General features: G+C 41.5%; 1 protein-coding gene across 4 annotated transcripts in view; it reads left to right on the top strand.

Moving 5' to 3' along the window:
- FAXC (failed axon connections homolog, metaxin like GST domain containing) overlaps positions 1 to 25,331 on the top strand; it is a 67,836-nt gene that overhangs the window by 4,714 nt on the left and 37,791 nt on the right. For all 4 annotated transcript variants that reach the window (XM_033101335.1, XM_033101325.1, XM_033101317.1 and 1 more), the window contains 3 exons: positions 1,400 to 1,535; positions 12,146 to 12,342; positions 22,053 to 22,276. In XM_033101335.1, coding sequence (XP_032957226.1) covers positions 1,400 to 1,535; positions 12,146 to 12,342; positions 22,053 to 22,276 — 557 coding nt within the window. The remainder of the gene's footprint in view (positions 1 to 1,399; positions 1,536 to 12,145; positions 12,343 to 22,052; positions 22,277 to 25,331) is intronic.

Genomic DNA, 25,331 nt, shown 5'->3' with positions numbered 1-25,331 from the left:
TCTCCAAAAGAGTTTGTTTCGTTGAATGGAGATACTGCAGTGAGCATCTGTGTCATGATGATCCGAAAAGCTTGTCTTTGCTAGTTTGTGTAAAAGTCCATGAGGGAACGATGTGAGGGAACCAGAAGCTCAGGGAAGGCCAGAAGGAAGAGTGGGAAGTGGTTGGGTAGACTGAAACATGGAAATTTGCAGAAGGTTCATGTGGTGGGGCTTTGTGAAGTATTAAGATTTTGTGGTTTAAGGGCATAAGACCATACCTCTTTGAGAGAGAATGAAGTCTACTCTTACATAATGCTTGATAGCTCGCCAAGTGCTTCTAGATATTATATTATTTAATTGTCAGGATAATAATTGATGCAGAGTAGGTACTGTCCTCACTGCCTGTGTGAAAGAGAAGAGATCTAGGGTAACATGGCCAGTAGGAAGCAGGGCTTGGACTTGACCCCACGTATCCAGACTTGGAATCCAGCATTTGTTTTGCCTCATGGAGGCGATTGAAAAACCTGTGCCAGGGAAGTCCTCCTCCCACCCACCCCGCCCCCAAAAAAATAGCCAAATGAAAAGGTAGATATGTGGCTGAGACAGAAGAAGGGGTAATAAGATATATGCTGTGTGGTGAAAGTGGGGACCCTGTGAAATAGAGAGGATGAGCTAGAGAGCCCAGAAGCTAGTTTCCTCAGGACCAGAGGCGAAAGGCCAGGTGAGGGCAGGGGTAGTTTGGAAGAGGGACCAGAATACTCAGAGTCTCAGATTCCCTGCAGGCTTGGGTCATGGCACAGTAAATCTGCACTGTTATTCCAGGGTCCTATGGATGACTAGACTGTTTCATGGTACCATGCAGTGGTCAAGATCATAGGCTCTCACTACCTGGTTCAGTCCAGGTTGTGCCTTTTACTCCTGATGTGACTTAGGGCAAGTTAATCCTCTGTGCCTCCGTTTCCTTATCTTTAAAACCTGGATAACAATAGTACCTACCTCATAAGGTTATTGTGAAGGTTAAATGAGAAAATACCTGTGAGGCTCTCAGAGCAATGACACAGTAAGCGCAGAATATCATTTTTTAATCCATCCACGTTGTCCCTGGCAGGTAAGCATAGCCAGCCGGGGAGGAGGTGGAGCTGTACCAGAGAGCACTCTTCCTGCCCATAGGCTACAGATACAGAAGGAGGATGACATGTAGTTAGGTGTCTGGGCCCTTGGGGTCATGATCATATCAGAGTTTGTAAGGTTCTTTTGTGTTTCAACCAAGCTTCCACTCTCTGAATGCTTCTGGGTGAGGTGAGCCCCCGTGACAAACAGATCTACTTGTTCATTGAGGAACCACAGCCCAACAGGCATCTCTGAGGAACTAATTGTATAACACGTGGACTGTCCTTTATTTCTGTTTTGGTTTTAACAGGAAACAGCAAGAGATTGACTCCAAAGATGCCATTATTTTGCATCAGTTTGCAAGACCTAACAATGGTGTTCCCAGTTTATCTCCTTTCTGTTTGAAAATGGAAACTTATTTAAGGATGGCTGACTTACCCTATCAGGTACTTGTGCGCAAGTCTTTTATTCTGACGACAACAATGTTGGTTAGAGAGCAGAACTTCATCTCACATGGTGGGAAGGGCTGGCACTTGGTGCTGCAGGGGGTGAGTATGCAAGTGGCAGTGCCCAGTCCTTAGTAGATACTGAGCAGACTTGACTCCAGGATCTGTTGATTTTTACATCCAGTTTCATGAAGGATCAGAAGCATGTGGACTTTTGTGGGGTTCAGGGCCATGTTATTTTTTTCCTGGCATAGAGTATACTTTATACTGGTTATCGTTTGGCTAGGACTATGGGCAGCTATTAATAAGGTGGGTGTACCATTGTCTGACATGGTTTTTTCCTTTAGGTTTCTATTGATTGATAGCTTGTATTTCATCTCTCATGAGCCCTGCTGGGGCAGAACACCCAGAAGGCCACTGGTGAGGTATCTGTAGATTTTGTGAGTTTTTCCACAGTGCTCCATGTTTTGTTTGAGTGACTTTCATCAGGGAAACACTTGCTCATTTCAGCATCAGAGAGTGAACAGAGGACTGTATTTAAGGGTGTATATTTTTCTCTGAGGAATGCTTGAGCTGTGCTTCACAAATTTGACAGGTTGTGTTTTCATTGTCATTCAGTTCTATGTATTTAAAAAAAATTCCCTTGTGTTTTTCTTTTTTATGTAAGTTCTAGTCATAAGCATTTTCATTTTAAAACTTGACTTTTTAAATTTTAAAAAAAATTTATGGTCAGTGCGGGTAGTCTTTGTGATAGTAATTCCTTGGAATTTACTGACTCTTTAGCCTAGTGTGTGGCTACTTTTTATAAATGCTGAAAATAATTACGTATTCTCTTGGCTGTGGAGCTCTCTCTATCTACTTGCTCAAGCATGTTTAGTGTATTGTTTTGACCTTCTGTATCTCTGCTTATTTTTTTGTCTGCCTGTTCTAGCAGTTTCTGAAAGGAGCGGGTTAAAATATTCAAGTGTGCTTGTTGATTTCTCTCTTTTTCTTGTCATGCTGTGGTTCTTATTTATGTAAGAATATTTACATAGTCGAGGTTATATTGTTAGGTGTATATAATATGAAAGATCACATCTTTTACCAATTAGTTTCTTTTCTAGCATATAGTAGCCATCTCTGTCCCTTATGATTCTTTTAACCTTGAATTCTATGTTATCAGATATTGAGGTTGATTCTCCAGCTTTTTTTTTTGGCTCCTGTTTGCTTGAGATATCTTTCTCCATCCTCATTCTCTATTTTTTGTGTATTTGTCTTTTGTAGGCAATGTATTACTTACAGTCAATCTGAGAATTCTTAATTGGTGAGTTTAATCCATTTATACTTATAATTATTATTTTATTAGTACTTATTTCTATCATTTTCTCTTTACTATTACTTTGTTTTTCATTTTTTTCTCATTTCCTGCTTTCTAATGGATAGTTAAAATCCTTTTCTTGTCATTTAAAACAAATTCCATTTTTGTTGTTATAGTGGTTGCTCTTAAGATCAAAATTTATGTGTATTTATCCCTATTCATTTCTTAAATGTGGCACATTCTGAATTTGTCCTCTAATGATACAAGTATGTTAGCAGATTCACGTGAACCATGGGTCTCTTTCTTCCTAACCCTCATCCCAATTGTGTTGCTGTTGTATATTTTACTTCTAAAATTTTGGAAACATTACTTTTTTGGGGGGTCCTTTTTTAGACAACCAGCCTTATTAAGTTATTTGACTAGCCTAATTTCTCATATATCTTATCCTACAGGATTTATTTATCTTCCTATCTGAGTACTTCCTTGGTGAATATTTTCAGAATGAGCCTTTCAGTGGCCAGTCTTCGATGGCTTTGCATGCCTGAAACATCTTTATTGTGCCCTCATATTGGACAATTCTATGTTCAGAGTTCTTTTCCTTCAGTGATTTAAAAATTATATTTTCTTTTTTAATATAAAAATTTAAAAATACTACTCCATTGTCTGTTTGCATCAGTGTTGCTCTTGAAAACTCTGATATTAATCTGATTCTGTTTCTCAAAGGAAGCTTTAAGAATTTGTGTTTAATCTCAAGATTCTTAAATTTCACTGGAATGTGCCTTGGTGGGGGGGGATCTTTATGTGTCTTGTTTGGTCCTTTATAAACTCTTTTAATCTTAAGTCTTTAATCTCTTTTTAATTCTGAGGGAATTATCAATTTTTTCCACATATCTCCTTTTCTTATTTGTTTGTTTTCCTTGTCTTCTTTCCTGTTCCTTGTTTTCTGGACACTAAAACTTTTGCTTTTATTTTCTGCATCTCTGAATGTATCCCTGTATTCTTTTTCTCTCCTTCTGGGAGAGTTCATCTCTCTGATCTCCCATTGCATTGCTCTGATCTCTTCTTGAATCCATTATGATAGTTCTCTCATCGATTGAGTTCAACTTTTATATTTTTCTTCTTAATATTTCCCCTTGGTTTGAATTACTAATTTCTTCCTTTATCTCTTGGAGGATATTTATTACGCTAAATAAAATTTTTTGGTCCCAATAATTCTGCTTCACGTTGTGTATATCCAGTCTTTTACCCTTCTCTTACAGAGGTTGCATTCCTCAAGTGTCTAGTTATTTTGGTTTGAGATCTCCTTTCACCAAGGATGTTAGCTTCCCTGCCTGGGAATTTGTACTCAGGCCACAGGTAGTATGCCTCTGAGAGAGCTGAGAAAGGGAAGAAGCTGAGCCCCTTGCATCCCCAAGCCAGTGTGATCCCCCAGGTTTGCTGCCACTCTTCCAAATGGCTCCCACAAGTCAGGGGTTCACCTTTAAGCTCTTACAGAGTAGCAGCATTGGGAGGAGATAGTCTTTGGCTGGAGACAGACCAGCAGGGAGGTGGCAGGGGGAAGCTTCCTCACCCAGGCAAGCTTTTGGCTGCCCTGATAATAATATTACCCCTCCAATTCCTGACTCCCCATGGTCTGTGCTTTCTGAGCCAGTTCTTCTACAAAAGAGGGGATGGGGTCAGCAGTGATCCTCTTAAGGCAGCGCTGGGAAAAGATCAATGACATGTTCTCAGCTGGGTAGGTGTTATTATGGAGGTCCTCTGAGAATATGGTGGAGTGGCACTGCATCTGGACCTTGGGGGGGGAGACCTGGGAGGGCATGGGGTCTTCATGACTAGGAACTAGGATCAAGGTGAGTCTGGAGAGAAAAAGGGAGAACATTATTCAGGACTTCCTAAGCCAGTGATGAAGAAGAAAATAGCAGTAAAAACAGATAAGGCTTGGATCGTCTAAATGTATTGGACCAGGTTTGTAAAATCATTGCTCAGCTTGGTGTTGGCGGTGGGCACTTGGAGATGTGTGCCAGTCACCGAGGGCCGCAAATGGAAGGAAGAGGTTGCTCGCCTGCAGCTACGTGTCTATTCCATTGTCACTCTTGACCAGATTGCCTCATTTGTCCATGACAGCTTTGGGGCAGTTAGAGTCCAAAACCTGAGTTTTGTGCTGTGCAACCTCTGTCTGCTATCCAAGATCCTGTGTGCCCCCGACTACTGATGAAGTAAGCCTCCTGTCTGCAGCGGCTGCAGCAGCTTCCAGGCGGTTCTGCTCTTCCTTTCCCTTCCCTTCCCTTCCCTTCCCTTCCCTTCCCTTCCCTTCCCTTCCCTTCCCTTCCCTTCCCTTCCCTTCCCTTCCCTTCCTTTCCTTTCCCTTTCTTTCCCTTCCCTTCCCTGCCTTCTGGCCATCAAGCACTGATTGTCGCTGCCCCACCTTCACCAGCAGCCTCTGGACCTACCTTTGTTCTTGTTTTAGAGCCACTACTTGTATTTAGTATAACTGAAGCATCAGAACACACCTCGCTGTGAAGCCTGAAGCTATTAGAGAGGCCTTTGAGGAGGGGAATGCTTACCCCCTTCCAAAGTGATTATTTCTTGTTAAGTATATTTTTTATAAAAGGCATGGTATAGGAGTAGTTTTTCTTCTGTGAGGTCTCTATGGAAAATAAATGGAGGGGGTGTTCAGCACGGGGCAGAGATCTTAGGTAAAAGGAAAGTGGTTCTGAGATTTAGAAAGGGATGCTGTGTGCCTGCCTGGGTGCCTGGAGCCCTGTGCCCTCAGGGATGGTTTGTGTTGATGCAAGTGGTGCCCGGGAAGTGCTGGGGGGGCCCATTTCTCCACGATCAATAGAGAGGTTTTGTCAAGTCCCCAGGGAACCGCATCCTCTACCCCTTCTTTGCCCTGTGCCTTTTAAAAAAAAGATTAAACTGTCATGTTCCTAAGAGCACAGCTTTATATTTGAAGCTTTTTTTATTTAATAACCTAAGTGAGACTGGAATAAATATTTTATGACCATTAGAAGGCACTCACGGACTTTTAAAAAAAGCCTGATGTATTGGTCATAGTTATTGTTTTTTGAAAACCAGGATATAAATATCGGTAGGTTAATTTTTAAAACTTTTCATTTTGTAATAATTATAGATTCATAGGAAGTTCCAAAAAATGTAGGGAGATCCCACAGATATGGTTAATTTTTTAAAAAATGCAACTAGCTTTTCTGTTTTTTCTGCTTACATGTAGGTGACATACAGTCTTTTAAGAAATTTCAAACAACATAAAACGTGTAAGTGGAAAATGAAAATCACCTGACATGCTTCTACCTAGTGATTGCTGTCATCCTTCCTTACATTTCTCTAGACATACATTAAGACACCTACCTCATGTGACGTAACTGGTTGTATAAGAAGCATGTATTAGGTTGGTGCAAAAGTAATTGTGGTTTAAAAGGTTGAAAATAATTGCAAAAACAGCAGTTACTTTTGCACCAGTATTTGCACTAATATTTCACACAGTAAATTTTTTTTTTAAATAAGAGAAAGGAAAAAAGAAAGACAGTGGCTCCTTTGGAACTCTCTGCTTTGGCTCACAGTCCTAACTTTTCATGTTCTATTTATTTGCTGGTCTTATCTTTTTTCCCCATCTTTTTGAAAATTTTCTAAGCTACAGACAAGTTGAAAGAATGGTATGCGGAACACCCGTAGGCCCTTCATTTGTATTAACCAATTGTTAATGTGTTGCCTTCTTTGCTTTATTTCTCTTTATATGTACCTTTAGGGACACTTTTTTTTTTTTATTTTGGATGAGCCGTTTGAAAGTAGGCAGCAGAAATCATGACACTTGACTCTGCTACTTCAGTGTGCATCTCCAAAGAATAAGGACATTTTTCTATAAGCCTACCGTGTTTCCCCAAAAATAAGACCTAGCCGGACAATCAGCTCTAATGCGTCATTTGGAGCAAAAATTAATATAAAATCCAGTCTTACTTTACTATAATATAAGACTAGGTCTTATATTAATTTTTGCTCCAAAAGACGCATTAGAGCTGATTGTCCGGCTAGGTCTTATTTTTGGGGAAACAGTGTAGTAGATGCATGGATTTTTTTCAGTGTGTTATAATCCACAAAAGTTGCTCAAATTACCTCAAATTTAGTCAGTGGGTGACCTTTCAAGATGGCTGTAGGGTACAGACAATGGAATGGATATAAATTTAATTGAAGAGTTGGGGGCATCATGGCTGTGAAACAAATCAGGGTCCTGTGACTCTGGGATTTCCTTTAAGGTCTTAAATTCTCCATCTCAAAATGGGGATGATGATGTTCATACTTCTGATGAAGGCACTTTGGCAAACACTTCGTGGCATTTTCTGATTTGATTCTAGCAACTGTTGTGACATTATCCCCAGTCTGGAGATGAGGAAATTGAGCCCAGGGAGGATGAGGGAGAACCAGGGAGGTCCAAAGCCACATGGAATAAATGATGGAGCCAGATTTTGCAACCCAGAGCCCATGGAGTTCACTGATGTGCTGAGAATGTCGCGTACATGTAGATGTGTTAATCTCACCTGGGACACACTTGCATGGGGAAACATCAGCTCAGAAAAAATATAGAGGATTTACGCCTTCATCTTTCTTCTCAAAATTACTTTTAGAAATTATCCTCAGTGGGCCAGTCAGACTACAATTGCTTAAATAAAACTAGACCAGGATTTCTTTAATACTTTTAAAAAAGTTAAGGAAATTATTATATACAATAATGTAAATATATACCTATATAAATGTAGGTATTACTTTTAAAATATATTTTTTATTTTATAAGTAACATAACCACATTCAGAAAAATTGAGTCACATGGAAAAGAGCACCTGCATCTCACCCACAATCTTGCCAATGACTTGACATTTTTGTGTTTCCTTTTTAAAATATTTTTTCAATTTATCTAACTTTTTTTTCTTTTTAAAGATTTTATTGGGGAAGGGGAACAAGACTTTATTGGGGAACAGTGTGTACCTTCCAGGACTTTTTTCCAAGTCAAGTTGTTGTCCTTTCAATCTTAGTTGTGGAGGGTGCCGTTCAGCTTCAAGTTGTTGTCTTTTCAGTCTTATTTGTGGAGGGCGCAGCTCAGCTCCAGGTCCAGTTGCCGTTGCTAGTTGCAGAGGGCGCAGCCCACCATCCCTTGTGGGAGTCAAACTGGCAACCTTGTGGTTGAGAGCCCGCGCTCCAACTAACTGAGCCATTCGGGGCGCAGCTCAGCTCAAGGTGCTGTGTTCAATCTTAGTTACAGGGGGCAGAGCCCACCATCCCTTGTGGGACTCGAGGAATTGAACTGGCAACCTTGTGGTTGAGAGCCCACTGGCCCATGTGGGAATCGAACCGGCAGCCTTTGGAGTTAGGAGCACGGAGCTCTAACCGCCTGAGCCACCGGGCTGGCCCAATTTATCTAACTTTTAATCAGACATAATCAGTGCCTCTAAAATGTTGTCTCCTGTTTTTTGGTTTTTTTTTTTTACCTTTTAAGCAAAATGAAATTTTTGATGATGAAAACACTAGAACTTCCATTTCCATAGGCATTGATCATTCATTTCTATTATTCCAACTTTAAAAAGTGGTCTAGATAAAAATGTACTGAATACCCAAGGAGAGGGTAGTCTAGAAGGAAAGGCAGATGGTTAAATAGAAATATACACTGTACAATGGAAGCATGGGGGAAAAGTAGACAATGGTTGCACTTTGGGGAAATAATTCACACTAACAAGGTGAAATTTGAACTAAATTTTTGGGATGGATGAGACTGCAGAGAATAGGGAAAAGGATTCTTGTAAAAAGTATAGAGTGTGCAAAGTCAGACAGGTGGCAAGGAATTTGTTGGCTGGGTGACGGTAGTTTGGAATTGAGGAGGCCAGAGGGACTGAGAACAAGGGGGCTGGGCCGGGGGGCCGTGGCGAGGTGGTGTGGGCCTACACTTGCTATGTGAAGGGGGTTAGATGTGATCTGTGAAAGCTGTTGGATAATTTTGAGCAGCAGAGGTCTTATGACTCATTTGCATTGCAAACAGTTCCCTCTGATGGCAGTGTGGAGGATGGATTGTACTTGTGAATGACAGGAGTCCAGAAGGGGATATGTTTGGAGGATATGGGTGGTATCAAGAGAAAACTGAAACTACTGCTATATGGCAAATTTACATCTTTAATGTACAAATTACAAGAATGTCAGATGTACTAGCACCTTTTAGAGATACATGATATTTCTCCTGGTTAACATCAAGGATAATGTCCAGGGCCGCCATATATGGTTGTGTAGGTTCTTCACTGCACAACAGTGCGTGGCCCAGGAGTGGGGGCAAGGAGTGCTTGCCAAGCTGTGACCCCTGGCCTGGACTGTGTCCACCCTGAGGAAGTTCTGTTTTCCAAATTGCACAAAAGCGATATGGCTGACAGCAGCCCCAATAACTCCCTTGTCCAGGCTGGGCTCAGAATGAATTTCTTTCGGTAAGCAATGAGATAAAGTATCAAGACACCAAAAGACAGAGACCAAAGTCCCCATTATTCTCTGCCAAAGACAGCAGGAAGCAACATTTAGCTGGGACCTACTCTACTTTGCAGCTTTCCAAAGAGGTAGTATTTCCTCAAAGGTCTGAGAAGCCTGGGACCCTCAAGCATAGTCCAAGCCCCGTCCTTGTGGGCACAAATGGACACCTGCTTTTAAGGGCCATGATCTCTACTAGCCTTAACCCTGTTATCTTGGAGGCCGAATTCGGTGGTCCTACATACCACACAACAGGCAAGCATAATTCATAGACACAGAGAGACTTGATTTAGAAATTTTGCAACATTCTATGTTTTTTATCACATGTGGTTGGTTTTGGGGAAAGGCACACACAAATCTTGGTGTGATATAGGTAAGAACAATGAAAGCAATAGTCACTTTTGTTATCCCTAATGATTTCTCACATAAAAACACCCCAAACAGAGTGTTTTTCAAGTCTTGGCAAATTTTGGCTTCCAGTCTAAAAGATTTGACCAGGGGTCTCCTAGAAGCGGGCCTTCCCATGCCTATCTGTCATCACGCACCTTTGCAAGGAGGTATCCTCTTGTGCAAGGCTTGATACAAATGGTTACTTGAGTTTACTTTTGTTTCTCTAGGAGGTGATGAGGGTAAATGGATGCCCCTAATACAGAGGTGGCAGGCTCCGGGTGGGCGGGCCAGGCCTGTGAGCTGAGAAGGATTTTCACATTTTTAAATACCGTAGTTGAAAAAAGTCAAAAGAAAAATAATGTTTTGTATTCTATTACATTAACCTGTCAGTGTCCATAAACAACTTTTTATTGCCATTCTTATTCATTTATGTATTGCTGTGGTTGCTTTCATGCTACAACTGCAAAGTTGAATTGTGACACAGACCATATGACCTGTCCAAAATTTCCTATCTGGCCCTTTACAGAAAAATTTGCTGACCCCCTAGGTTAGAGAAACAGTTTAAAGATGTAAAAGATGTAGAGACTGATGTATTTAAAATTTAATGCTATTTTTAAAAAAGAAAATACAGCTTTATTGAGATATAATAGGCATACTATAAACTGCACATATTTAAATTGTATACTTTGATACATTTTGACATATGTAAATTTATACGAAAACACCACCACCATCAAGATAGTAATGTTTTCATTACCCACCAAGTATCCTTGTGCCTCTTTGTAATCCTTCCATCCTGTCACTTCCTGTCCCCCATCCTCCCTAGCAAACACTGATTGGCTTTCTGTCATATACCCTATTTCCCCGAACATAAGACCTAGCCGGACCATCGGTTCTAATGTGTCTTTTGGAGCAAAAATTAATATACCAGTTTTATTTTACTATAATATAAGACCGGGTCTATATAATATAATATACTAATAATATAATATAACATAATATAATATAATATAATATAATATAATATAATATAATATGATATGATACCGGGTCTTCTATTAATTTTTGCTCCAAAAGATACATTAGAGCTGATGGTCTGGCTAGGTCTTATTTTTGGGGAAACATGGTAGATTAATTTGTATTTTCTAGAGTTTCACATAAATGGAATCCTACAGTAAGTACTCTTTTTGTCAGGCTTATTTTGCTTAGCAACATTATCTTTTTTTTTTTTTAGATTTTTATTGGGGAAGGGGAACAGGACTTTTATTGGGGAACAGTGTGTACTTCCAGGCCAGGCCTGTTTTCCAAGTCAAGTTGTTGTCGTTTCAATCTTAGTTGTGGAGGGTGCCCTTCAGCTTCAAGTTGTTGTCCTTTCAGTCTTATGCGCTCAGCTCCAGGTCCAGTTGCCGTTTCTAGTTGCAGGGGGCGCAGCCCACCATCTCTTGCGGGAGTTGAACCGGCAACGTTGTGGTTGAGAGGATGCACTCCAACCAACTGAGCCATCCAGGAGCTCAGCGGCAGCTCAGCTCAGCTCAAGGTGCTGTGTTCAATCTTAGTTGCAGGGGGCGCAGCCCACCATCCCTTGCAGGACTCGAGGAATTGAACTGGCAACCTTGTGGTTGAGAGCCCACTGGCCCATGTGGGAATTGAACTGGCAGCCTTCGGAGTTAGGAGCATGGAGCTCTAACCACCTGAGCCATCGGGCCGGCCCCAGCAACATTATCTTGAAATTCATCCATGTTATTGTATCAGTAGTTCCATTCCTTTTTAATTGCTGAATATATTTCATTCTAAGGTTGTGCCAGGATTTACTTAGTCATTTACCTCTTGATGTGCATTTGCTTTTTCCCCGTTTTTGACAATTGCAAATAGAGCTTCTCTGAACATTTGTGTACAAGTCTTTGCATGGATTTATGCTTTCTTTTCTTTTGCGACTCTCTCTCTCTCTCTTTTTAAATTGGGGAATATTGAGGAACAGTGTGTTTTTTCAGGATCCATCAGCTCCAAGTCAAGTGGTTGTTTTTTTTTTTCAATCTAGTTGTGGAGTCGTTGTTTTCAATCTAGTTGTGGAGGGCACAGCTTACTGGCCCATGTGGGAATCGAACCGGCAACCTGGGTGTTATGAGCACTGCTCACTAACCAACTGAGCCAACCGGCCGCCTTCTTTCTTTTTTAGCAATAAGCCAAAGCCCGTGATAAAATCGAATGGAGTAAAGTAATATTGTCATGTGAGGCACATCTTTTTCTAAGAGTAACCTTTTATTCTTTTAAAGAGTTTATGTGCTAAGTACATTCACTTGAGTAGTAGAGTCACTATCAAATATATGGTTGGAATGTTTGTTTCTGTTAATCATCCAATGAAAGTTAAATAAAACATTGTTTTTATCTTTTTAAAATTTATTCTGCTTAGAACTATTTTGGTGGAAAACTTTCTGCTCAAGGGAAAATGCCTTGGATTGAATATAATCATGAAAAAGTTTCTGGCACAGAATTCATAATTGACTTTCTGGAAGAGAAACTTGGAGTGAATTTAAACAAACACCTTGGCCCTCATGAAAGAGCCATCTCCAGGGCGGTGACAAAGATGGTGGAGGAGCACTTCTACTGGTGAGTCCCCCGGGGTGCTGGGCGAGTATGCCCAGGCCTGTCCCCATCCTTTGGAGTAAGCCAAGTTCTGGGTCACCTTTCAGATACTCCCCAAACCTTTTCATTTGAAAAGAAAACTTTTCAAAATTGTTCAGCATTCTGACTGACTTAAGGATCAAAGTTATGACTGTTAAGTTTCTAGGTAGCTAGAGCAGGGTTGACATTTTCTGTAGAGGCGCAGCTAGTACATATTTTAGACATTATGTGCCACATGTCTCTGTGGTAACTACAGTTGATCCTTGAAAAATGTGGGGGTTAGGAACACCAATCCCTGCACAGTTGAAAATCCACATATAACTTTTGATTCCCCTAAAACTTAATGAGTAATAAGCCTACTGTTGACCAGAAGCTTTACGGATAACATTAACAGTCAACTGACATATTTTATATATTATATGTATTATATACTGCATTCTTACAATAAAGTAAGGTAGAGAAAAGAAATACAGAGGGTGCCGAAAAATGTATACACATTTTAAGAAAGGAAAAAGCTATTGAATTGTAATGCTTAATATATACTGATAGCAAAAGATGAATACAAGTCATATTTGACTTCTGCAGTTACAAGAGGTGCTCAAAGTGGTTACCATCAGCATCCAGACACTTCTGATTATGGTGAACTATTGCTTGAGCAACGTTGACCAAAGTGTCCTCTGGTATACATTTTTTGGCACCCCCCCCCCCCAGTATATTAAGAAAATAGTAAGAGAAAATACACTTATAGTAATGAACATATTTATTGAAAAAAAGTGTGCGTGTAAGTGAACCCACCCAGTTCGACCCCATGTTGTTCAAGGGTAAACCGTGTGCCCTGCTGTTGTGGTGCAAAAGAGGCCCTTAGAGAATATGCAGATGAATAAGCATGACTGTGTTTCAAAAAAAACACTGAAATTTTAATTTAATTTAATATGCAATGTTTTGTTATTCTTCTCAACCATTTAAAAATGTAAAAATTTCTTAGCTCGAGGGCTGTGTCGTTGTCTGACCCCTCATCTAGGCTGGAACTCACTAAGGTGAGGGAGCTATTTGGATAGACTGGGCTCTTTACCAATACAAACTGCTGAATTAAAGTAACATTACATCAGATACCCAGAGGAGCGAACAGAAAGCTAAGTCAGGAATCTCAGGTGAAATAAGTTACGCAAGCTTTGTGAGACTGTTGTCAGTTTTCCTTAGCTGACGAGAGTGACTCTATGTTCCGAAAGTAAAGCATATGCTGCTTTCTGAGTGTCTTTGCCCTGATTGCTGGACGCCTAGCTTGTATTCCCCGAATCTGAAGCACCAAACACACTGTGTTGAGGAGTTGGCCCCATTTTGTTCTGCACGTAGCCGTGTGCTGGCTGTGACACTGTGAGTTAAACAGACATGGTTCTTTTTGCTTACAACTCATTGTCATGTGGTTTTATTTTTCCTTTGTCTTTCATCCATTTCCTGGAGTTGTAGTACCTTTCTATATACCTCAGTAGATGAAAGAAATTTTCTCTCTGATTTCTGCAAACTTTATCTTTTTTCAATGGTTTAATTAAGAATTGTGAAGCCCACTTCCTTTTGGCACTAATTGTTACTCCTGGGTCAGAAGCTCACCCAGTAGCTTGTACCTACCCCCCTGAGAGATACGTCCTCAGTGTGGGCTCAGGTGTAGAAGGTTCTTCCCCATCACTTTCCTATTTCATCCATTCAGTTCTCTTTCGAAATGGAAAGCTTGCTGTTCTCTCTCTTGGATTTTAAGTGACCCTCTATTTTTCTTTTCCTCTTGCTACTTTCAGTTCTTGCCCAGTTTATTCCAGGGCTGATCTGAAGCACCACTTCTCTTCCCCCTTCCACTATAGAGGTGAAGGTGTGGGAGACAGGAGGGAAGCAGGCAGAGAGTGGAGGCAGGGGTGCAGATCTGTGGGAGTAATCACAGACACAGTGTTCCTGGAATCAGCCTAGGTCTTTCCCTCACAGTCGTACGTGTGGGGAACTGCTGGACCTCCCATCTCGAAGAGTGCAGGGGTTTGCAGGGGAGACCAAAATGCATGCCTGCCTGTGACGTGCTTTGCATCAGAGAAAGGCTTACCAGGTTCCAGTCCCCAGTTTACAGTGATTGAGGGAAATGAAGAACCAACACAGGGTCACCACCCTGCCCCTCAGTGCCTCCCTTGGGGCAGCCTTCCAAAGTGCTACCTCATTTGATTGATGAACCCATTAATGTGGGTGCTAGCTCTTTGTCAGCTGCCTGAAAAGAAGCTGGAAAATTTACTTTTTAGTTGGTACTTCTGTTACAATTCTTTGATTTCTGCAGTGGTTCATAAAATTTATATTTCGTTTAGAAAGATTTTGATACAGCAAGATTCTCAAGTCTACCTGTCACTGCTTCTTGTTCTTGGTGTGTGCAACGTTTTATCTCTGTTTACTTCCTGGTAGAAGTTCATCTTTTGCTCTTTGTTTCTCTACATGGGCCCCAATACTTGCTGGGGGGCAGGGCATGGTGGGGAAACGAAGGGTGGTTGTGGGAGGGATGGGAGAGAGTTGGGAGGTGGTACCCTGGTAGGGAAGAAACTTACTTTTACAGACCACAAACCCCCAATTGCTTGGGGAGTTGTTTGGATCATACATACTACATACTACATTCTCTCTTTTTAATTAGGAATATACTTTTTTAGGTTAGCTATTATTTCTCATTTGTCACTCCTCAAGAGTAAATTTGAAGGTGGGAGGTTAGTTCTTGATTGCTATGCAAATATACAGTGTACTTTCAAAAAAAAGTTTCTAATTCGTCCAATTCCCTTAAGTCCCTACCGTGTTTCCCCGAAAATAAGACCTAGCCCGACAATCAGCTCTAATGCGTCTTTTATAGCAAAAATTAATATAAGACCCAGTCTTATATTGTATTATATTATATAAGACCCGGTCTTATAGTATATAAGTATACTATAAGTATATGGTATATAAGACCAGGTCTTATATTAAAATGAGACCAGGTCTTATTTTTGTATTATATTATATAAGACCAGGTCTTATATTATGTTAAGACTTGGTCTTATATTAATTTTTGCTCCGAAAGACGCATTATTGCTGATGGTCTGGCTAGGTCTTTTTTTCGGGGAAACACGATAGTAGGAGGAAGAAAATCTGACGTTTCTTTGTTTCATAAGGTTTCCAAACCTTAGGCAACTTCTTGCTTTGAGGAGATGCTGAAACAGTCTTTCTCGAAAGCTCTAAATCCCAATGGAGAAAAGACCTGATCCCCTCATGGTAAGAAAATCCCTGAGGCAGAGAATCTGTGGACTCTTCCCTCAAGCTCCTCTCTTTCTTCCCCTTTTCTAGTTTCAGAGGCAAAACACCCCTGGAAACTGGGGCCAGCATAGGGAACTGACCACAATATGCAGGAAAATATTTTAAGTAGGAGCTTTCCATGAAAGCTTGTTAAATTCTGACAATCCATAAGCTCCAAGGTTGTGTCTGCAGTTACAGAAGTAGAATCGATTGTTTGACTCAACTGATTCATTTATCTGGAGTTTTTAGATATGTTTATTTCAGTCCGAAACTTTAAAAATACTTCACTTCAGGTATGATTTTCTGAAAAGCAAAGACAATGGAAAGCTATCATTATTACATAACATAACATTATTCTGAAGCTCTGTTTTACGTCTGTTCAAATAAACACAACCAGCTATTTTCTTGTACTTGAAAGCCATACAATTATGTCCCACTTGCTTCATAAAGCTATTGTGGAAGATGAAGAAGACAGATTTTTATCCCCTTTGTTCCACTGAATGCTTAAATGAGATCCAGTGCAAGGAAGTCTGTATAAAGGGAAATCTGAGAGACACAGGGTCAAATTACTGGAATGAAATTGATTTTTGGTAACAGACACCACAGCTGCTTCTGTGTGACATACTGCCCCATGTGGACACCAGTGAGTGTCTTAAGAGTCTCCGAACCCCATAAGAAAGTGTGTGGAGCACGGTTGTCAAACTATCGAAGTCATAACATTTCACCCATAAAAATATAGGCATTAGAACAGGGAACTCAAATTCGCTTCTAGGTTGACCATGGTTTTTAAATTTTAATTGAGTTTGGTTTTTGGTGCAGTTTCAGTGAATAGGGAGGTGGGAAGATTTAAGGAAACGACTTACCCACGATCTTCTCTAAAAGCCAAGAGACTGTCTCTCCCTGATTGCAACTCGATTGCTATGTTCTCTGATTCTCCCCTCCCAGTTTTAGATGTAGTGATGACTCCTGTTTGGAGGAGCTAAGATAATGCCTGTGAAACGTAGTGAAAATTACAGACATTTGTCATATACTCCTGCACCCTTGAGCATTTAGATTACAAGCCACATATGGCAAGGATGTAGCACAACATGGAGAAAGGTGTCCTGATGACCGGAAGGCCTATGCAAGTCTTCACTCATCAAACGGTGGTTTGCAGGTTCCCACACGTGGGTATTGGTTTCTGCTGTGGACCAGGTCTCACGTTAGGTTCTAATAAGAGATATCTTCATTAAAACACTCAGGGTCGGCTTTTTCTTCCTGTCTTCTTGATCTCCTTTGAAAATTTTCAAGCAGGGTTTATTCTTCTGTTCTAAGATAATCATTGTTAAAAACAAACAAGCAAAACTCTGACCCTATGAGTATCAACTTTGAAAGAGGCTCTCAGAATGATAAACTATTTTAATTGCTTAGCCTAGTATGCTTTCCAAATTGTCTCCCCTTCCCCCCTGCTCCCAGCTTCTGCAGTAAAGAATTCATGACTCCTTGTGCAGTGGGCCTCTTCCCTGTGGAGAGTGGCACAGATCTCAAGAGAGCGATGGGTGGCAGCCCTTCTTCGTTCTCCCTAGGCACTGCCACTCTTTCCATTTTTCTCTTTAAATATTGTCATCCCTTAGAAACACTGCTTAGTAGTGGCTGGCTCAGAAGTGAAGCCTTTGTTCATTCAATCAATAATTCATTCTTTCAGCAAACTTAGTCAATGACTACTAGTGGCCAGGTACCATGCTGGATGGGGGAAAAGCAAGGTGATGAGACGCTTTCTCTGTCCTTAGGTGGCTCACAGGCTGGAGGGCGACATCGAGCCTTTGTAATGGTTAGTCCTGGGGGGGAGAGTTTGAAGAAACAAGGAGAGGCTGCCAGCACCTTCTGGAGAGAAGAGGGGAAGGCTTCCCAGAGGAGATGTTGTCACAACAGAGTCTAGGGACAATCAGAGTGGCAGCCAGAGGGGCTGGGTGGAAGGGAAGATTAGGATATCCAGGCAGAGGGAGCAGCATCTGGAAGTTCAGAGGCACCGAGGAGGCGTTTGGGAGGCACATGTAATTCTGTGTGCTGATGCGTGGAGGCAATGCAGGGGGTGCATTGGACTGGGGAGCGGGCTGGTGTTCCCCGTGAAGAGCTGTGGGAGCTAGTGAATGACTCTGAGAAGCAGCATGATATGATAGATTCGATTTGTGTTTCAGGGAGTTCTTTGTGGCTGCCTTGGGGCAAATGGATTCTGGAGGGCCTTGAGGGGATGGCAGGAGACCTGCTAGGAGGCCACTGTCCTCAGAAATGAGCTATGATGAAGGGCTGATCTACAGTGTTAACTGAGGCGAAGACAAGGGCAAATTCTCAGGGTGACTGTCTATCAGGAGTGAAGAACGGGGAACACTGAGGAATAACTCCTGGGCTTCTTTCTGGCTTGGGTGAGGAGAAGCACAGTTGGAGGGAAGGAAGATGATGAGTCCAATTTGGGGAGTGTTGGTTTGCAGCTCCCGAGGGTCTCCCACAAGGATCCGTGGATCTGAGGACAGAGGTTTGGGCTGGATGTGGAGTTGGGGGGTCGTCAGTGAAATCATGGGTGGGAAATGGATCACCCCATGAATGAGGTGTAAGAAGATAGAAGGAATGAAGCTGAAAATCTTGGGGACATGGAAGAGAGGAAAGGAAAAGCAGTGGAGACGTAAGTTGAGGGAGAATTCTAAGAAAGACGCCATTAGTGTTAGATGCTCTAGAGAGTTCAAGAAAGATAAATATGGAAACAAGGTTGATTTGGATTTTGGAACGAGGAGGAATTGTGGACTTGGATAACAGTGGTTCCAGGGGAGTGGTATGGGTGAGAACCCCACCACGTGGACAGAGTTTTCAGGAGTCTGGTTGCAGCAGGAGGTAGATGCATGGTTGTAATGATACGGAAGCATATGTCAATGATGTCTGAGTTGTACTAATTGATATAGGAATCCATGAAGGACCCATTTTCTTTGGTATTTAAAGTTCATGTACACTTCGTGGGCCTTGACCCTGAAAGAGCCTGCCTGGCCCTCATTTGCTTCTACACTATTGCGCCTGGGGAATGAAAGCGAGGAAAGAAATTAAGAGTGGGACAGTCAGTTTCTAAGGTTATCTAGCTGCAAAATTCTGAATCAACGCAGTGTTCCTTCTTCTGTGCCTGCATTCAGCCTGTTAATGCAGGTAGAGAGCCTTACAGTGTTGCACTGATGGGGGCTCCTCCTTGCTCAGCTGTGTGGCCCCAACAGCGGCTTCTTCCATCTCCACCTGCCACTCCTCCACTAGTCTTCTAAAACTCCCCACTGTGGTACCCTCATCTTTGGCACATGCCCGCATTTCCTGCTCTACAGACGAAACTGAAGTCATGAGGCAGGACCTCTGCACCTCTTTGCAGCCCCTCACCTCTTGCAACACCCTTCTTCTCTCTATCTCAGAGAAAGTGGTGTCCCTCCTTCTTTCCAAGCTGGCCCTTACAGCCTGGCCATCGCGTCTTCTAATCTTCCCTTGACCTGTCATTTCCCCAGCATCACTCCTTACCCTGGAAACTTCCTTAGACGATCTCATCTCCTCTCACAGCTTTAAAACTGTCACTGGTGCCTCTGCCCGCAAATTCTCTACCTTGAGTCTAAACCTATCTCTTCAGGACGTCCTCAGTTGGCAGGTTCCACGGGAACTGCAAATGCAACAGGTCGGCTGATCTTTCGTCAGCGAAGTTTGTTCCACCTTGTATGTTGCAGGTACTGCCGGTATTGCTTAACAGTATTATCATGCATTTAAACCATCAGCCTGGGAGAAAACACCTACTTTCTTTTCATACCTAATCCTGTGTGTCTATTGTTCTGTTTCTCGTATATCACTGTTTTTCCTATGCATTCCCTGTTCACCATCCCCTCCGCCATCCCCTTAGTTCAGTGCGTCATTTCTTGCCTGGTCTTGCCATGGTCTTCTAGCCAGCCCCCCCCTGCCAGTTTCTCCACTTCCTTCACGTCGCTACAAATCTGATTATGGTTCTTGTCTGCTTGAAACCCTTCAAGTGGTTAAACTTTGCTTTCAAAATAAAGTTCAGTTCTTTTTCTATCATACCCATGCTGATCTGATCCTTGCCTACCCTTCCAGCCTCAAACTCTTACAGGCTTCCTCAGGCACCTTGAACCTCACCCACGTGTGCCGAAGCCCTCCCAGTGCATCAACCAGCCGGGGCTCTTCCTGCACGCGTCTTCTCCCTCTGCTCTGCCTGGCTTCTGCTCGGCCTTCAAGATCAGTCATGCTTATGACAAAGCCGATGTAATTTGCCTACAAAGGATGTATTCCCGTCTTCCCCCGACCCCCACATCAACCTCTCAGTTTAGAGCCACCATATTCCTCATTTTTAAAACTTTAGAGGCTTCCTGGGTGCTATTATTACCTGGTCTAATTTAGGATCATTTACTTTTATTTTCAGATCACTGGCTTCCAAAATAATCAAGGATGGTATATACAGCCCTTTTATTGTGAATTTAGATCTAGTACAATTAGAATGAAAGTGCTGAATTATTCTAATGGAATGTAAAAGTTGACACCTTAATTACTTAATTGCAGGTGTAAAAGGAAGAGCAAACAGAAAAGCGTTTAGTATGAATGTTTTTAAAGAATTTACTAGAACAAGTGTGAGATCTTTTATATCAAAAACTCCACTGACTACTCTGACTCTACACATTAATTAGTCACCATTGTAATTTTCTCTCTTTTCAGCAAAATTCTCTTCTTGACTCCTCAATACTTTATTTTGAGAAACTTATAAAAAAGAGGTACACAAAGCTTTCTAACAAGATTTGTAGGCATTCCTTTAAAAAAGTAACAAAGAAGAGTTACGGTTGCAGTACAGAGAGTGTGCTAATATTGGTTGTAGGACTTTTCAGTAAAAATCAGAAATGCTTAAAAAATTAAGAGAAATCTTTTGTTTGATTTTTTTCTTTCTTTCTTATTTTCAGTTTGTAGAGGAAAGAACACTCAGAAAAACAGAACGATATAAAACGATCAAAATTCCAGGGTCCTTTCTCAGCTTTTGTTTTTTTTCCTTGAGGTGGAAAGTAGATACAATTTACTGTCATTCCTTGTGTTCACTCTAAAAATATTTTTCACTCTTCTAATTTTTTTGAAGTGGCCATTACCGCTATATCAACCAACACGAGGAGAAGAGATAACCACTAATATACAGAGGGTGCCAAGAAAATATATGCATATTTTCAGAAAGGAAAACTATTAAAATTGTAATACTCAATGTATACTGATAACAAAAGATGAATACAAGTCACATTTGACTTCTACAAGAGCTGCTCAAAGTTGCCATCATCGTCCAGACACTTCTGATTACGGTGAACTACTGCTTGAGCAACGTTGACCAAAGTGTCCACTTGTATACACTTTTTGGGGGCCTCTGGTATCTTTTGTTGCTCATTATGAGGAAAAACTATATTATGACTGTACGCCTGCTACATTTTTCTCAGCCTTCAGTAGGAAACCCTTTTAATTTCTGTCTACCAAAACTCAGCAATATCAACCATAAAAAAAGTATTCCTGCAGTTGCACAGGTTCAGAGAACAAAATCAGCAAAGGCCTGGGTATTGCTGACAGTGTAACACATGAACAATAAATAGCTGCTCAACTGTCCATACGTATTACATGGGAACATCTGGGTGGGTGAGTTTGCCACAAGCACCACCCAGATGGGGAAAATGATTCTACCAAGTTCCTTTGGTATTTGTATTCACTTTGAAGTCCTGGAGAACAGGCAGAAGCAGAGAGCTGACTCTCCGGAGAGCGAGTCATTATATAGTTTATAATAAACATGGACAGGTATACCTACTCCCTAACTTTGCCATAAAGGCAAAAGGATTTTTTTTTTTTTACAAAAATGCTTTTATGTCATGAAACATAAAATGCATACACAAACTGTACAAAACAAAAATATGCAGCTTAATTAATGAACACAGAACATATACCTGTATAACCATTGCTTTGGTTAAGAAAGAGAATGAAGTCAGCATCCTGGGCACTGCCACCTCTTCTCCAATGCCCCTTTATGTACCTACTATTCTATCTGAAAGCCTTTCTACTTGTTTTCTGTGGGTTGCCTAAGAGAACGCAGAAGCATGGCCTTGGGCGGTGGGAGAAGGGGAGGGTCTGAGGGCGGGAGCCAGGAGAGGTTTGTTGGAATTGTAGCATGGCATGGTTATCTGGATTTGTTACTGTGTCTCTCACAGGCCTTAAGTCTAGGCATGGACCATAGCCTGTTGTAATATCTGCCATGCAGACTGCTTTTGTATAAAAGCTGCAATGATTCAGTTCCTCTAGAGTGTGCTAAATTCTGCACCACTCATTGGAAACTGACCCTGTGGAGCTGATATGTATTTAATGCACAGTAGTAACTTGTTTCCACGCAATTCCAGGACATTAGCTTATTGCCAGTGGGTGGACAATCTCAATGAGACCCGGAAGATGCTCTCTCTTAGTGGTGGTGGTCCCTTCAGCAACCTGCTGAGGTGGATCGTGTGCCACATAACAAAAGGAATTGTGAAACGCGAGATGCACGGCCACGGCATTGGCCGCTTCTCAGAGGAAGAGATTTACATGCTGATGGAGAAGGACATGCGGTCTTTAGCAGGGCTTTTGGGTAATGTACCACACCTTCTATTCTATATTTTCTATCCTTACTTTTTGCATGATTAGTAAAGCACTGTTAGTTTACTGACTTAAAGTTTTATTTTGGTTGGCTTTTTTGCTTCCACGTGTAGGTTGCAGTCCCACCATGGGTTAATTTGCTTGGGAAGCCCTTCAAAGAGAAGCACAGAGCCACATGTGTCCATGGGCGGGTAACGATGCTGAGAGTAGAGTGACATGCCTCGTTTACCTGGTTGGCTGCAGGTGGACGGGCTGATGTGATTCTGTCCTGGGCAGAGCTTGAGTCTTAGCTGTGACAACTCATAACATCATTTAAATTTAGGTGGCCTCTCCTGGGGACAACTAACATATAGGGAGCCATGTCCTCTATGTGACTAGTCATACGACCTAGTTTGTCGGGGCTGCTGATTTTGTTTAGGGAAGGTGGGTTTTCACTGCCCCTCTCTTGGTGCCCTCATCTCCATTGTGGAGCACATTAGGTACCTCACCTCCTCTAGGAAGTGGGCTTTGGGATTTGTTTTGTTGAAACCCACCTGGTGCCCCAGGAACTGGGTGCTATGCTGAGTTTAACCTGACCCCTGCAAAGTGACCCACTCTGACTGGCTTAGGACCTGGAGTCCTTCCCTGAACCCGAGCCTGTTGGGGGAGAGCTGGACAGCACATCCAGCTCTCAGCCAGGAGCTGGGGAATACAAAGATGCATTAGAGATCGTCCCCACTCTCAGGTAGCTTACAGTCCAGTGGGAGAGATGAGCCTCTAAACTTACAGTCCAGTGGGAGAGATGAGCCTCTAAACTAGGAGTAGGCAAATTATGGCTCATAGCTGCTGGCCTGTGTGTGTGTTTTTAATGGCCTATGAGCTAAGAATGGTTTTTACATTATTAAAACGTAAAGACAAAAATGCAACAGAGATCAAATGGAAGTCCTAAAATGTTTGCCATCTGACCCTCCATAGAAGCTTGCCGGCCCCTGCTCTACAGGAGTAAACATGCACAAGTAGGGCTGTGACCGTCCCCCTGACAGAAGTCTACACTTGGTTCTCTGGGGACAGAGCAGAAGCAGGGATGAAATGGTGGGGAGAACTGGGGAGGACCATAGAAGAGGCTGCAGTCATGTTGGCCCAAGAAAGTAAACAGTTGTCCTAATGAAGAAAATAAGGAAGGAGCTTCCAGGAAAATAATGAGAAAAGGAGTCACGAATGAGGGGCACGTTGGAATCCAGGTGGTTGAAATGAAGATTGAAAGGTAGTTGCGGGCCATATTATAAGGGATTATAATTATGCTAAGAGGTACGTGATTTATCATACAGAAAACACAGAGGTGTTGCAGATTTCTGAGTATAAAAGAGAAAGAGACATACTTGTGGTTTAGAAAGTGGCTCTGTTGGTGTCACACAGGATGGACTGGGTCTGAGGTATAGGCGGTAAAGAGACTGAAGACAGGCAGTCAGTATCATGGATATAGTTTTAAAAATTCTAATTATATTCAAATTAAAATAAATTAATTTAAACAAAATAAAAATAAAAATTAAATTTTAATTTTGGCATATTAAAAACATCTTTACAGCCAGACCAAGTAGAAATGGAATAGAAAATATGATATGATGATATAAAATACATTAATAATATTTGTTATAAATAGCAAGGAGGAAAATCATAATTACCTAAGCACTGAAAAGACATTTGATGATGAAATTCAGTATCCGTTCCTGATAAAAACTCTTCGTAAAAGAGACTCGAAGACCAGTTTCTGAACATGGTGAAAGGATTAAGCCAATAGCCAGTGTCATAGTTAATGTTGAGTTACTAGGAGCGTCTCCAGTAAAATACAAGACAAGGATGCGTGCTCTCACTGTTATTTAATGTAGTTCTGGGAGGCCTGATCATGTAGTTGGACAACATGAGAAAAAGATGGTATCTCCATGTTGGAAGCAGCAGACAAAATGATTATTTACAGAAATTAAGAGATGATGTAGCTAAAATAATGACAAATCAACTAAAGTTATTACAGTTAATGAGGGAATAAATTTACAAAAGTTATGAACATATTGTAATATCTACAATTTTCTTGAGCATCCCAAATAGCAAGTTAGAAATAGAATTTAAAAATCCCACTCATAATAGCAATAAAAATTTAAAAAATATTCGAAATATGATTTATGAGAAATATTCAGGACCTACAGAAATGAAATTAATCCTAATAAGAGATAGTTTTTTTTTGTTTATTTTATTTTTTTTTAGACAATGGGGAATATACCTTCATTCATTCATGTATTCATTCATTCGAGAGTAATGACTCTGGAGCCAGAGTCAAACCCCAGCTCCATCACTCACTAGCTCTGCGACCTTGGGCAAGTTTCTAAACTTCTCTAGGCCTCAGTTTCCTTATGTGTATAGTGGTGACAACAATGGTGAGAAGAAAAGTAATACATGTAAAGTGCTCGGAATAGTACCGGGCATGTAATAAGCAATCAGATAATAGATGTAAAATACAACTAACTATAACAAGCGTCAGGAAGGAGAGGTTCGTGGTGCTGTGAGAGCCTATCAGGAGTGGGCGGGGGAGGGGTTTGCCCCGTGGTCAGTGCTAGTCCCTATTTGGTTCTGCATGTTCCCACCTCCCGTTTGGGAACATGTGTGTGTTTAAAACAGAGATACCATGTATGTAGTGAATGACTGATTTTCACTACAATGCAAGAAGTGCACACATTGCCTATTTTCATTTCTCTCCCAAAAGGGTGAGAGTGAAAAAGAGCATGGAGGATGTAAAGATCAAGAACAAAAAGAAAAAGATTAGGTTTTTGGAAAGCAGCGTGGATGGAGGCAGGAAGCCTCGTGGCCAGCACATGCGAGACGGAGTTCTGGACTCAGATCCTCTGGGTTCATACTTTGGGCCCCACAAGGTACCAGCTGTCTGACTTCACATGAATAACTTGAGTGTTTTTCATCTGCAAAATGGGGTCAGAATAATACCTGCATCATAGAGTGTGAAGACTAAATGGGAATTTGTGTAATTTACTCACTATAATGACTGGCACATCATAAATGCC

The sequence above is a fragment of the Rhinolophus ferrumequinum genome, chromosome 3 (genome assembly GCF_004115265.2).
Source record: "Rhinolophus ferrumequinum isolate MPI-CBG mRhiFer1 chromosome 3, mRhiFer1_v1.p, whole genome shotgun sequence".
In the NCBI taxonomy this organism is placed as follows: Eukaryota; Metazoa; Chordata; class Mammalia; order Chiroptera; family Rhinolophidae; genus Rhinolophus; species Rhinolophus ferrumequinum.
Note: the sequence above shows the minus strand (reverse complement) of the source record. Positions and strands in the feature narration are given on the sequence as shown.